This window comes from Bicyclus anynana, chromosome Z, assembly GCF_947172395.1.
Source record: "Bicyclus anynana chromosome Z, ilBicAnyn1.1, whole genome shotgun sequence".
Lineage (NCBI taxonomy): Eukaryota > Metazoa > Arthropoda > Insecta > Lepidoptera > Nymphalidae > Bicyclus > Bicyclus anynana.
Window position 1 is genome coordinate 1,328,948 of NC_069110.1, and position 15,538 is coordinate 1,344,485.

Sequence of the window (15,538 nt, forward strand, 5' to 3'; positions counted from 1 at the left end):
CCAAAATTGTAGCTCTAAGTGTGTAGTTTTTGGATACAAAAATTAAAAATCTACTAAAATATCTTGTCTATTTTACTATACTATGCACGTATAGTAAAATAGACAAGATATTTTAGTAGATTTTTAATTTTTGTATCGTAAGAATAGAAAACGTTAAAACTGAACTAAAAGCTAAAAGCTTTTTGTTTTTATTGTTGATTATTATCGAGAGAGAAACGCGGGCCTGCAAAAAATGCATTGGAAAATGATAATGTCCCTACCTCCTACCCCTTGTGCGTTGTAGCATGGTGCAGGTGACAGTTCGTTTCACTCTTGACAGTTTGACGAGATTCACGATAATAGTACGTATTATGAACGTCATAAGGCAACTGTCACCCGCACCATGCTAGAGCGCACAACCAACGAGGCAGTTTTTTATACAATTTAAACGACAAAAAAGCATCTTATCAATCTTATATTCATGATTAAGGAAATTTTTTTTACTAAGGTATCTAGTGCCTATTACAAGGCAGCAGCTCCAGAAATGATTTCTATCAGTTCCCTGGTGATGACTGCCTGGCGGGTCCTGTTGAACAGTAACGTCAGTTTCCTGATCAGGTCCTGGGCGTTCTTGGTCGCGTTGTCCATAGCCGCCATGCGCGCTGACTGCTCCGATGCTGCCGACTCCTTCAGCGTGTAGAACAGCAATGCTGCAAACGTCCATTCCGAGTAACTTTGCAATTCGTCTTCGTCCACGTCGTCAAACGCACTCATGTTCGGCGCAGCCTGTAAGTCATCATCATCATTCATTCATTAACAACCGATATCTCAAAAATCAATATACTCAAACCTTGTCATCATCCCCATTATATTGTTAGTGTAAGAAAAAAAAACACTCCCCACCGTTTTCATTTACGGGCGCCATTTTGAAAATGTATATAATGGGTTCTACACGGGTAAAACCGCGGAGGTCTGCTAGTCTATAAGTAATAATATTATAAAGAGTTGACGTTTGTGGAAGTTTGTGGGCGTAATCTCTGGATCTACCGAAACGATTTCGAAAAATATTTCACCTCAAGCAAGCCACGTTATTTGTGAGTATCATTAGCTATATTTTATCAACGTATTCTCGTTAAATTACGCGGGTGAAACCGCGGGGCGTCGGCTAGTTTAGCATAAGGGTGCTTTTCCACCAGAGATATGCTACGCTACGTTGCTATAGATGCGTTCGATATCCACTAATCATATTCACACATAGCTTAGGACTGGTGGAAACGGATTCAATTAAGATATGTTTTTTATATGGAAGGATGCGTGCTATTTTGGTGGAAGTTGTCACATATTTTCGTAGCGCATCTCGGGTGGAAAAGCACCATTAGAAGGGTAGGCTATTAAAATAGGCAGATATTAATAACATGTACTGTCACCTCGATCATGAGTTTGTTGAAGAATGGGATGGTGGTCGTCTCATACTTGATGGGAGTGAAATATTTGTTGTAGTAGATGTCCCCCAAGTCGTAGATATATCCCGACTGGGCGATCGCAGCGGCGATTATGCAGGCATCGCTGAACACTGGAGCTACACGACCAATCTGAATTTCAATTTTTTTAAAATTCAATTAGACAGTTTATTTTATGAGAGTTTAACTCCTAACTGGACCTGGCGGACCTGGCGTTGGCAGCCAAGACTATGACCAGGAGGTACTGAACAAACTATATGAACGTCACGCACTTGCTCGATACGACCAATCTATAATTTTTATCATTATCAACTCACTGCTGAGCACGAGAGTCCTCTCAGAATCAGTAGGGTTAAGCCAAATTGGCCGGATTGGCAGACTTCACACACGCAGAGAATTAAGAAAATTCTCAGGTATGCAGGTTTTCACACGATGTTTTTCCGTCACCGTTTGAAAATCTGAATTCCGCGCGGACGATGTCGCCGGCGTACCGCTAGTAAGAGATAAAAATGATTTCATAAAATAAAAATGACAGTAACTTTTTAACATAAGTATATATATGCTAAATATGTTTAGTATATCCAACTTTTGGTTACTCGTTTCACCCGTGAAAAAAGAGATTTCTTTTTTTACTTTTGTAATTTTTGGAGTAAAACTCTTAAGGCAGTATTTTTTCTGGAGAGCACCAGATTAAGCGTGATTCTGGATTAAATTTTGCTAATTTTTGCTTTCACACGTAAGGGGTCCATGCAGTCCGGGGGCCCCGTATCATTGATACGGCGGTAGCTACGCCTCTGCGTCTCGTTATCAACCCATATACGGCTCACTGCTGAGCTCCAGTCTCCTCTCAGAATGATTCTGAGAAGGGGTTAGGCCAATAGTCCACCACGCTGGCCCAATGCGAATTGGCAGACTTCACACACGCAGAGAATTAAGAAATTCTCTGGTGTGCAGGTTTCCTCACGATGTTTTCCTTCACCGATTCAGACACATGATATTTTATTTCTTAAAATGCACACAACTGAAAAGTTGGAGGTGCATGCCCCGGACCGGATTCGAACCCACACCCTCCGAAATCGGAGGCAGAGGTCATATCCACTGGGCTATCACGGCTCATGATGTATAGAATTGCGGACCGTAATGTCTCTGCACGATAATATTTTTACACCAATTTTATAGCAATTTTGATAGCTTGTAATATTGCAGTACTTTTTCTCACATGCTGTTTTAATTTCTACCAAGTTACAAAATTTAATTTAGAATGTGAATACTTGAACTGATTTCGGTTACGTTTTATTTTTATTTCATTCTTATTGTCCTAGCCTAGGACGAAAATAGCATACAAATTCCATTGTCAATTAATTAGATAAAGTTGTAAGTAAAATAACTCGGAGTATGTTAGAAAGCTGGAATTTGGCATGGGTATATTGATCTGTTCTGACGAATCAACGCAAAGCACTAATGAGACATCTTACGATTTCTGATTCTGACGATTACCTAGCGGCACGCACAGGGTGTTCGACTAGGGTATGCACTATTCATACAATTTGGTTACAAAATAGAATAATCCTTCTCCAATACAGGTTCGTAATGACTCCTCAGGATATGCCGTGCATTTTTGCATCTATGGAGTGCACGTCACTGCTGACGATATTACACAAGTACGGGTCGAAAAGTTTACCGCCGTTATTTAAAGTCGGTTAAAAAATATATTTATCTATAGTAATATTATAAATGTGAAAGTAAGTCTGTCTGTCTGTTACACAGCTAAGCGGCTGAACCGATTAAAATGAATTTTAGTACCTATTATGATAAATTGGACTTTGGCATATATACACAACATAGTCTACTTTTTATCGCAAAAAATTAAAAGCGAAGGGGGTGAAATAGGGGTTGAAAGTTTGTATGGAAAGTCGCGATAGCGATAATGAAATAGAATGGAATAAATAGAATTGAATGAAATGAGATGGGATGCGATAGCTATTTTTTTCTGAGACGGCTGGATTAAAGAGATCTAAGGGCTGACGAAGTCGCGGGCGTCCGCTAGTATATAAATATTTACATCTTTGATGTTGACCAGCATGTTGCCAGAGAAGTGTCGCCGGAGCATGGCGCGCGACTTGTCCCCGATGCACACGATCCTGTTGGACTTGGCGTCCGCTTTCCGCTCCGTCAGCGTCCTGCGAATGCGGCGCGAGACCCCCGAGTGGACGCCGCCGCACAAACCTGTCCGCCATACTTTATATAAACGCAAGCTTATAAAAAAATCTTATTCAGGTATAGTGTTAAGGATTATTTAGACCAGAGTTCCCCAAACTTTTTTGTGTCGTGGACCCCTACTTACTTGATATTGATTTCCTGTAAATTTTTAACTGTAGTGAAGTTTAGTGTTAAAAACTTAAAATACATGTTAATTTATACATTTATTAATTGAATTTAAATTAAAACTACTCGAAATCAAATTTTGTATCTGTTATGTAAAATATACGTAACATTAAATAAACATAATATAAACTATAAATAAAATAACATAAGCAATAAGTCAATATTTTTAGTGAGAAGGATGAACCTCTGATGCTTTAATAATAAAGATATAAGATAGTATGATGTAAATAAATTGGTAATATCAGTGTATGTGTTAAAATCCACTATCGTGGACCCCGATTTTAATTCCATGGACCCCCAAATTTTTTTTCGCTGACGTAGAACCCTTGCAGGTTGTCATAGACCCCTAGGGGTCGATATAGACCACTTTGGAAATCACTGATTTAGACGATAAAAATGCTTAGAAACTAATACAATTAGCCGCGACTATTCGCTTCAGTTTCGATGCGCTGGTGACATGACTATAGTACAAAATCTTTGGCCAGGCCTGTTTGAGCCGTTTTGAGTTGATTCCATAAATTTTTAGTTTTTGCGTTAATCTAACATTGTTTTTCCAACGATATTAATAATTTAACGTAAATTAACATTATTGTAAATAGTGATAGTAGAAGGTAGTAACGAAATGACGTTGATTAAGGTAATTTCACTGAAATGATCACTTTAGATGATAGTAAAAATAGCAGGACCAATTTTAATGGAACTTTCGCTGGGAGCTAGATAGATTTTTAGCATTTTTATACCAAAAAAATCCACGGTTCCCGCAAGATTTGTGACAAACAGAATTTTACGCGGACTAAGTCGCGTGCGTCAGCTATTTGTTTTTTTTTTAAGCGTTTTTATCTAAAGTATTTATTTACGAATATTGATAAAAACATATAACTAGTGTTGTCAACGAAATTTGTTTACACAGAGTTCTGTGGCGAGGCGTGTCGAACCCGTCACCCTGCGATACGGTGCGCGCTCGCCCGAGGTTATCGGCGTGCCAAAGATAAAATATTGGCGGGTTATCGACTTGTGCCTTCGCTGTACTGAATTGATATACCCGAGCGGTAAATAGGCGTAACCAACTAATTAGTTACTCTAGTTAACAAGTGCCTATTAGGTCATAATTTTTTCTCCTTCTTCTAAAATTATGGTTCTTCAAAACTGGACTCATAGGTATCTTTTTTTTTCTTTACAAGTCAGTCCTTGACTACAATCTCACCTGATGATAAGTGATGATGCAATCTAAGATGGAAGCGTGCTAACTTGTTTGGAGTAGGATGAAAATCCACACCCCTTTCAGTTTCTATACGACTTCGCGTCACATCGTACCGGAACGCTAAATCGCTTAACATCTTTGCCAGTAGGGTGGAAACTAGCCACGGCCGAAGCCTCGTGTAAATCCGCCTAGCCTTTATGCTAAGCATCAGGCAACAGAAACGAACGACTAATAAAAAATTCAAAATTCGAGAGTTTTAAATTCTACCTGTGGATGGTAGTAAGTACCTATATTTAATTCATTCTTTCTAAAATAAAAACTGCTTAGGGCATCAAGTAAGTCAACCATATCTCGACTCGACTCGTTGATCTCCTCATTTCTGATTCAATCACGCAGAGATACTCCTAACATAGCTCGTTCCATCGCCCGCTGTGTGACTCTGAGCCTTCTTATGAGGCCTACAATTAGCGACCATTTTCACTATTTTTCATATCGAAAAATAGTGGTCCTAAATTTGATCCCTGCAGTACTCCAGAATCTGCTATAAACATCGCTGATTGTTGACCATTAATTACCACCCTTGACTTTCTGTTCTCAAGATATGATTTGCTCCATTTCAATAAAGTGTCTGAGACACCGATCGCATGAATCTTGATTTGAGATGATTAACCTTATCAAAAGCCTTTGAAAAGTCAGCATATATTGCATCCATCTGATAACCATCGTCAATACACTCTGCAATATTAGCTACATGTAGTAATAGATTGCTATTTGTAGAGCGTTTGCACATAAATCCATGCTGTTTTTCACTTCTGTATTTTTTTAAATGGCCATACATAATTGTCGGTATGCCTTTGCCATTGTAGATATAATGGATATTGGGCGATATTTTTTTATATCTTTCCATTTCCCAGACTTGTGAATAGGAACAATTTTAAACTCTTTCCAAATATTGCAATCCATATTTAAAAATCATTGAAAGAGGTAAAGACATTTGCCACGCACATTTGATTAAAAAAATACGGAGCTATATTGTCAGCTCCAGTCAAATCGTCAATTCACCATCTTGGATGACCGCCATGTTAGATTTAAGTCACGTGACTATTCGTATTCAGATACAGTTATAGCTAGTTTGGGAGCATGGGGACTACTCTATTATTGTGTTAGAAATTTCTGACAGCGAACCATTTTATTTGATACCCATATCATGGGGGTGCATTTCAAATAGCCTGTCCACCATATTGGATTTAAGTCACGTAACTATTTTTTTTCGGTTTCCTGACAGCAAACTCTTTCATTTGATATTTATATCATGGGGGTAGATTTCAAACATCCAGTCCGCCAACTTAGGAAGGCCACCATATTGGATTTGAAATGACGTTTCTTAGTGTATTATATGTATGAACTTAGAGCGAGTGCAAAATTTCATATTAATCGAAAACGGGAAGTGGGTCAATGTAAGATTCCAAGATTTTCTTACATACATAGTTACAAGTGAAGCTAATATAGAGCGAGTAATAATCTAAAAATGTTATGTTCTAGATTCTCGAGTTCGCATTCAAAATGCAAAAACGCCATCTAGTAGTACTTTATCATAGCAGCTTGTGACTTAAGGTCAGAATGGGTTCCGTATGCATTCACAGCAAGAGGCACCAAATAGTATCTGAAGGTTGTGGTAGATGGCGTTAAGAGGCTAATTTAATGTAATCGTATAAAAATCTGTGTCTTTTTGAGGAATTATACAATATACATATAAAAAACCTTGAGTTTAACGCATAATATAATTTTATGAAAATCGGTTCACCCATTTCATAAGCTACATATGTTTAGGTATAGGTATAATTACGCATAATCTTTAGATACTTAAATACACTAATAAATACATAAAAATAATGTTTGTATGTTATTTTCTGAAGTGCTTATATTTATTTACCCGATATTAAAACACAAATTTCACATCACAAAAATAAATGTGTCTGTTTGTCTGAATATCCGGGCTAACCCTCAAAATATAGCATTCCAAAAAATACCAAAATGGTGTTTATTTGAGTGCCAAATCTAAACGCAGTAAGTAAGTAGGTAGGAATAATAACTTAGCAATTTTTGCAAGTCATCAATTTTATTTAAGTGCCGAAAATTGTCCAGTCATGATGTTTATAAAAGTAAATATACCTATAAGCCTATAGTCTGGCAAGTTCGATGATGACACTCCCATGCTATGCTGCTATGCGGGCGACAGGGGGAAGACTGCGCGGGTGTGAAATCGTGCGTGCGGGGAAGTGAGGTGCATCAGTCGTGGGTTTTTCATTCATCGCGACACGCCCCCTCGCCCGCGCGGATCATCGGGAGTGTTACGAACAAACTTGCCAAGCTATACGTTATTATTATTAGGTAGGTATTATCTGTCCACTACAGGAGCAGGCCCTCTTCCATAGAGTGGGGATATGGTTGTACCACCAGTAAATTTCCCATTTCGGGTTGAGAGTTTGTTCTATTTATGAAAGAAAAAAAACCTCAGGTCTCGAACCAAGGAACTAGTCCCAAACTCTGAACTCTGAAAGTATGAAAATATTGAAAACTCCCACTAGGCACACTGGTGTCAGTTTTTAATATTTTCAAACTGTTCTTATCGCGTTAACGCAAACGCGAATTCATATAGACGTGAAACAGTTATGCAGTAGTGCCACAAGATAGCGCTGTTTCAATTCCTAAGAAATTCGCGTTTACATTAGCGCAATCGTCACAGTATCAAACTGCCACTAGGCCCTCAGAATACCCACTAATACCCAGCGGAGCCACTTGCATCCTATTGGGATGCGAAAGGATCGCAAAAGCAGGCACTTTCTCATCTCGAAGCGTCTTTTTCACTCAGTACTGGTCAAAATATCTATTTCAAATAGCCTTATTGGCATGCCTAGGATAATTTACTAGGGTGGCCTAGCCCCCGACATCAAGTTTATTATTAGTATCATAATAGAATTACATATCGGTAGCCCAGAATCCTAGGGTGGGCAGGTTCATCTAGGATGGGCACGCCTATGACTAAGCTACAGAACGAGAGTGTAATATTCACTGTTGATAACTACACCTACATGTGAGAATGTGATATTCTAAGAACTTTAATATTATCTCATTATAGCTGCATAGCTACATAGCAAACTTAAGAATCATAATATACATAATATATAATAGACATTATTATTTCATTAAGCTCCGACTCTATTCTCTTAGTGTCGGGGATTTTTTTAATTATTTTGTCCTATTTTCAATACGTGTTAAACGTAGGGGGTCCTTTTCATAATTTTTAATTTTGTTTTTCGTTCTATGGCTTTTTTTACTATGGTTTATGCTAGACACACAAAGTTGCAGGCAAAAGCTATGTGTTAGCATTTATTCGCTACCCGATATGCCCTACTTATGATTACAGTCAAAGTGACCATTCACCAGTATGATGAAATTGCTAAAATTAATTGCAAAAATATGGGAAAATCCGTTCTACAGGAAAACCATTTGACATTTATGCAAAAAAACCATAATAAACCTTACCTACTGTTTAGTTTTTGTAATTTCTGTTTTTGTCAACAGTATTTACAATGTTTTTGCTCAGCTATTAAATAGCTTCATCATCTTTAATAATATTCTATAGACAATGTGTATCAGTACGTACAAGGGCAGAGAGGGGCAACAACTGGAGATAAAAAAATAGCCTGAACGTAGGTGTATACCTATCTAGCAAATAATAAAGCAATGTCAAACTCCTAAGGCCATTCAGTCGACTTGTTTTGCAATAACAATCGCCGCAGTGTCAAGCATGATCTTGACTTTACCTAAAATTAATATTTTTATCACGCTCCCTATTATTATAATGTTATCAACTTGTCCACGCCCCTAAGCTACGGGCTTAATACTTTGAGTGTTCATGTAGGTAATATTATAGATGTAATGGTAAAGTGATTTTTAGGCTGTTTTTAATTATCTATACTACTAGCTGACGACTTTTGACTACGGTTTCACTCGCGTGGTTCCCGTTCCCGTAGGAATACGGGGATAATATATAGCCTATAGCCTTCCTCAATAAATGGGCTATCGCATACTGAAAGAATTTTTCAAAGCGGACCAGTAATTCCTGAGATTAGCGCGATCAATGAAACAATCAAACAAACTCTTCAGCTATATAATATTAAGTATAGATTATTATAAAGCTGAAGAGTTTGTTTGATTTCACGGTGGTAAAACCGCGTGGCGATTACTAATTATAATATATTATAATGGTATCTTAAATTATATACTTAGATGGGATCAATTTTAAATATTTTTTTTGTATATAAAATTGCATACAATAATGTAAAAATATGTCAAAATCTTTGACCATGATCCGAGCGATAACTTTTATTATTGGAATTTATGGAGCACTTATTTTTTAGGGTTCTGCAATCAAATAATTATGACTTAATTGTTTAAGTTTAAATCTGTAATATTTACTTTTTAAATTGATTAACATTTCAATGTTGCTTTCGTTTATTTATATAGTTGCATTGAACTAATGATTTAATTCAATAATATACAAATAATGAATAACGGTGTAAAAGATTGGCTTGAAGTAATTTATATGTTACATACATGTATGGCGGGCGCGAGTCTGTACGTGTTCTTATGATGACCAGCTGGCGTATTATGAACCCATAAAAATAAAAAACTAATCATTTGATAAAATTACATCCACATACTTACTACAAATGTCATCCGATGCTTACTGGTGGCTATCAAAGAGTATGTAGATGACTTGGTGTCTACTTCAATAGGTTGATACTAAAGATCAAATTAGTGAATAGGCCAGCTGTTAATTATGGGCAATGATGTTCGCTTAATATATAACATCTTATTCCGTCAACTATTGTTATAAAATAGTATGAAACAAATTATTCTTAATGCAATAAGTGTTCCGTATAAAAAATGATGCGTTCTGTTCTGTTCAATACGGCACTTGTTATTTGTGGATAATGAGTTCACGCACTTGAACTGTAAATTTCATAAAGATACTATAGTGCGGTCAATTTAGACATTCGAAGGTGCATAAAATCCCAACAAGCTGAAAATCAGTAGGTAAAATTGTTCAAAACATAATTATAAACAATGTTGAAAATTTTGGTGTATTGATACATTTTTTTTATAGATAACTTTATGATATACAATTTTTGTCTGAGGTATTTTTATAGTAAACTTACCGTTTTACTAAAAATCGCGAAAACCTCATTTTTATTGACCTTGAATAAAAATTTTTCCATACACGGGAATGATGGGGAACTTTTAAACATTGTTTATAATTATGTTTTGCACAATTTTACTGATTTTTAGCTTATGTTGGGATTTTATGTACCTTCACTCTATTTTTTTGGTCTAGACTGACCGGACTACTACGATTACTTCAAAATATTGACTTTATGTTTAGCCTTGGCATGTATTTGCCTGTGAACAACTGATTATAAAATCTAGCTTTATTATAAACGCGCTTTATTATAGTTATTATAAACGCGCAGTAACGCTGAACCGTTTAAAGTTTTTTATTTTTAGGTATACGTTTCCGTATTGCATGTGAACAGTAATTATACATATGGAAAGTCTTGTGGGAGGTATCGTGGCTAATTACCACCTATAATAATGCAATAAGTGTTCCGTATAAAAAATGATGCGTTCTGTTCTGTTCAATACGGCACTTGTTATTTGTGGATAATGAGTTCACGCACTTGAACTGTAAATTTCATAAAGATACTATAGTGCGGTCAATTTAGACATTCGAAGGTGCATAAAATCCCAACAAGCTGAAAATCAGTAGGTAAAATTGTTCAAAACATAATTATAAACAATGTTGAAAATTTTGGTGTATTGATACATTTTTTTTATAGATAACTTTATGATATACAATTTTTGTCTGAGGTATTTTTATAGTAAACTTACCGTTTTACTAAAAATCGCGAAAACCTCATTTTTATTGACCTTGAATAAAAATTTTTCCATACACGGGAATGATGGGGAACTTTTAAACATTGTTTATAATTATGTTTTGCACAATTTTACTGATTTTTAGCTTATGTTGGGATTTTATGTACCTTCACTCTATTTTTTTGGTCTAGACTGACCGGACTACTACGATTACTTCAAAATATTGACTTTATGTTTAGCCTTGGCATGTATTTGCCTGTGAACAACTGATTATAAAATCTAGCTTTATTATAAACGCGCTTTATTATAGTTATTATAAACGCGCAGTAACGCTGAACCGTTTAAAGTTTTTTATTTTTAGGTATACGTTTCCGTATTGCATGTGAACAGTAATTATACATATGGAAAGTCTTGTGGGAGGTATCGTGGCTAATTACCACCCTACCGGCAAAGACGTCTCGGCAAGCGATTTAGCATTACGCGTACGATACCGCGTAACAACTTTCAGAGGTTTTTTTCTTATTCTTTACAAGTTAGCCCCTGACTACAATCATACATCACTTGATAATAAGTGATGATGCAATCTAAGATACAAGCGGGCTAACTTGTTTAACATTATATGAGGCATGATAAATTAATGATACTTTAGCTATTTATTGGTATAGATGTAAGCTGTCTGGTTATACATAATATATTGTTAAGATAGTTATTAGTAACAAGATGTCTTACCTCTATCAGAAGTGACAGCCACGTGTAACCTTTTACTTATCTTGGATTCTCTGCCCTCTTCTGTCTTCTGTGTCACTGGTTCAGGTGTCGGTTCTTTGCCTTTCTCATCTTTCTTCTCCGTTTTCAGCAAATGGCTAGACTCGTAGAACTTTCGTGGCCCGTAACCGAAGGGGCGGGCTGATGCTAATTCACGTTCTGCTTTCGTAAACCTGGAATTTGTTTAAATACAAATAGTTTGACTAGTTTGTTGGTTCAAGCTCGATTCAAATCGAAAAGGAAACGAAAAAAGTACGTAATCATTTATCATCTAATCTATCTGACGGCCTCCGTGGCGCAGTGGTAAGCGCGGTGGATTTACAAGACGGAGGTTCTGGGTTCAATTCGCGGCTGGGTCGCTTGAGGTTTTCTTAGTTCTCCAGGTCCAGGTCTGGCTGGTGGGAGGCTTCGGCCGTGGCTAGTTACCACCCTACCGACAAAGACGTACCGCCAAGCGATTTAGCGTTCCGGTACGATGTCGTGTAGAAACCAAAAGGGGTGTGGATTTCATCCTCCTCCTAACAAGTTAGCCCGATTCCATCTTAGATTGCATCATCACTTACCATCAGGTGAGATTGTAGTCAAGGGCTAACTTGTAAAGAATAAAAAAACCTAATCTAATCGATTCCAAAGACGCTTTAGTAACAGCAAATTTAGCATCCCGGCTCCCCTTCTATAAGAAATGTTTAGTGAAATTCTCAACCCAGCATTGAAAAGTTAGTGGTGTTACACCCCCGTGCCTCGGAGAGCACGTCCCATTAGTGACCATTAATCACGTCCGTTGCGCAGTGGCTTGTGCGGAACATTTACAAGACGGAGGCCCTGGGTTTGATCCACGGCTGTGCAGATTTCCTTAATCGGTCCAGGTCTGGCTGGTGGGAGACTTCGGCCGTGGCTACTTATCACCCTACCGGCAAAGACTTACTGCCAAGCGATTTAGCGATCCGGTACGATGTCGTGTAGAAACCATGTGTTGTGACCGTGTGTATCTGAGCCAATTTAGTAATTGTAAAATCCTAAACAAACTCGAGCTGGGACTCGAATCCACGACCTCTCTGTTGAAATCCGCAGCACTACAAATTGAGACGGTTAAAAATGTTTACTTACTTAGCTGCTGAGACCATCTTCATAGTTTTCGTAATCTTTTGTATATTGCTTGCTGCAGAGAGGGTTAAAAATGTTTACTTACTTAGCTGCTGAGGCCATCTTCATAGTTTTCGTAATCTTTTGTATATTGCTTGCTGCAGAGAGGGTTAAAAATGTTTACTTACTTAGCTGCTGAGGCCATCTTCATAGTTTTCGTAATCTTTTGTATATTGCTTGCTGCAGAGAGGGTTAAAAAAGTTTACTTACTTAGCTGCTGAAACCATCTTCATAGTTTTCGTAATCTTTTGTATATTGCTTGCTGCAGAGAGGGTTAAAAAAGGTAACTTACTTAGCTGCTGAGGCCATCTTCATGGTTTTCGTAATCTTTTGTATATTGCTTGCTGCAGAGAGGGTTAAAAAAGTTGACTTACTTAGCTGCTGAGACCATCTTCATAGTTTTCGTAATCTTTTGTATATTGCTTACCGACTTAAGTCGTAATGCCACTTGTTTTAATTGTACCATTGAATTTTCTAAAAAACTAAGCAAATATACTTATTTCTTAAAATAACGATCGCTGCCACATTGCTCAAGTCAATTTGACGGAGCAAACGTCAATAAAAAAAACAAAATATTATACAACGCTAGACTCGGGTGAGTAATCCATAGAGGTTTTTATATGGATAAAGCTCGACCACGATCTAAAGCTGCCAGTCCACCGAAGCGAAGCGGAGTAATAATAACCAATAGGATTGCACAAAATTTCCGCTCCTCTTAAGTAGACAGGGACTTGCGAGCTATAATAACATCCATGATTCCCGCGGGATTTAGGAAAACCTGAAATCCACACGGACAATGTCGCGGGTGTCCGCTAGTTATAATATATAATAAATAAGTATAGTATAGCTGTTGTAGTATAAATGTTGCAGTATATAATATACGCTCTTTGAATCACGAGGTCGAGTCCTGGATCGGACTATAAATTTTATTTCTGCAAAAAATCCTCAATGTTTTAGAAGTTAGGGACCTATTTGTAAAAAAATATAATCAAAATCATTTTTATCACAATCATTACAATTATTGATTTAACTTCAATATCTTACTAATATCTTAATAATAATTTTAAAAAGTAAATGAATTGAATACCTTGACATTGAGTATTAGTTGAGTCACCGACGGAAAAGACATGCAACGTTGTACTAATATTGCATCAACAGCTTTTTATCAGCGACTAACAGATGACCGCGAATTCGTTCGCGAGAAATTCGGTGTAATCTATCAATATACGTCAATGACCAGATTTTGTCATCGCGGCCTTTAAAAAACACATTTCCTACAATGCATTGTTTTGTTGTATGTATCTCAAAGTATTAGGCAGCGTTTTCGATTAGTAAAGCTCCCAGAAGGTTTAATTTTTCTAAGCTTCCAAGTTCCAAGATAAGGAATTTATACCCTCATCTGTTATTTATTTGCGACTAGCAGACCCGGTCAAGCTTCGTTTTGACATAAGTGCACTTATTCTCTATCCCTACTCTACCCTTCTATACCTATACACCTACCTTACCCCTACCCTACCCCTACCCTACCCCTACCCTACCCCTACCCTACCCCTACCGCTTGACTCTTAAACGTTTGTATGGGAAATAGAAAAGGGCAGTTTTTAGGGTTTTCCCGGAAATTATTTGATTTTTTCTCATCTTTTAAACCTTCCCTATACCTCCACGAACATTTCAAGACCAAGATATGATAAATCCGTTAAGCCGTTCTCGAGTTTTAGCGAGACTAACGAACAGCAATTCATTTTTATATATATAGATAGATAAGAAATAACACACCCCCTTTTATTATTATTTTCGAAACATGAAGTATCTTATGACCTTCTTTGTAGTGTGAACTCGAATTGTGCCAAGTTTCAGTTGAACTCATCCAGTAGTTTCGTAGTGATACCCTATTTAAAAACGCTTGTTTATAACATTATTTTCTATAGATAGCCAATCTATAAAAAAAATGTTATAAACAATTAGTGTGATAATGTCGTGATAATAATTGGATATTCTTAATAAAACAAGCAATTGAACTGATCCATATACTCGACACCAAAGGGGTTAACGTATAACAAAAGAATGGACCAACAAACCTCTAGGCAAAATCGTAATCTGCATGCTTTTCTGAATCCAGAACTGTAAACAGAATTCGGTGCTCGATTTTTCATACTAACATCCACAAACAGCGCCTGGTCTAATATAAGTACTGCGAAGTCTAGTAGTAAAATTATTACGTATTTTGCATCATCAAACATACTGTTGTCTGTTTACGTTTCTAAATGCGTCATACTCTTGATTTATTAATATTATAAAATATAATAAACAATACTTATTAATCATCAACATCATTATCAACCCATATTCGGCTCGCTGCTGAACTCGAGTCTCAGAATGTGAGGGGTTAGGCCAATAGACTACCACGCTGGCCCAATACAGATTGGCAGACATCACACACTTAAACAATTTACAAAATTCTCAGGATGCAGGTTTCCTCACAATATTTTCCTTTACCGTTTGAGACACGTTTCCTTTTACGTTAATTTATTAAAATGCACGTATAACTAAAAGGAGGTGCATGGCCCGGACCGGATTCGAACTTACGCCCTTCGAATACTAATATTTACTAATTTAATATAATGTTGATTTTTAGTTATACTTTATTTTAATTTAATTATCAATA

The 15,538-nt window shown here is 36.8% G+C and overlaps 1 protein-coding gene across 1 annotated transcript; it reads right to left on the bottom strand.

Annotated features, from left to right (window-relative positions):
• Positions 1-465: 465 nt before the first annotated feature.
• Positions 466-13,188, bottom strand: LOC112050445 (ATP synthase subunit gamma, mitochondrial-like). Its single transcript, XM_052890709.1, has 5 exons — positions 13,166-13,188; positions 11,695-11,903; positions 3,502-3,665; positions 1,407-1,571; positions 466-765 (listed from the first exon to the last, which is right to left on the bottom strand). Exons 1-5 carry the CDS (start codon positions 13,186-13,188, stop codon positions 502-504), a joined length of 825 nt encoding a protein of 274 aa, XP_052746669.1. The 3' UTR covers positions 466-501.
• Between the last annotated feature and the right edge of the window lie 2,350 nt (positions 13,189-15,538).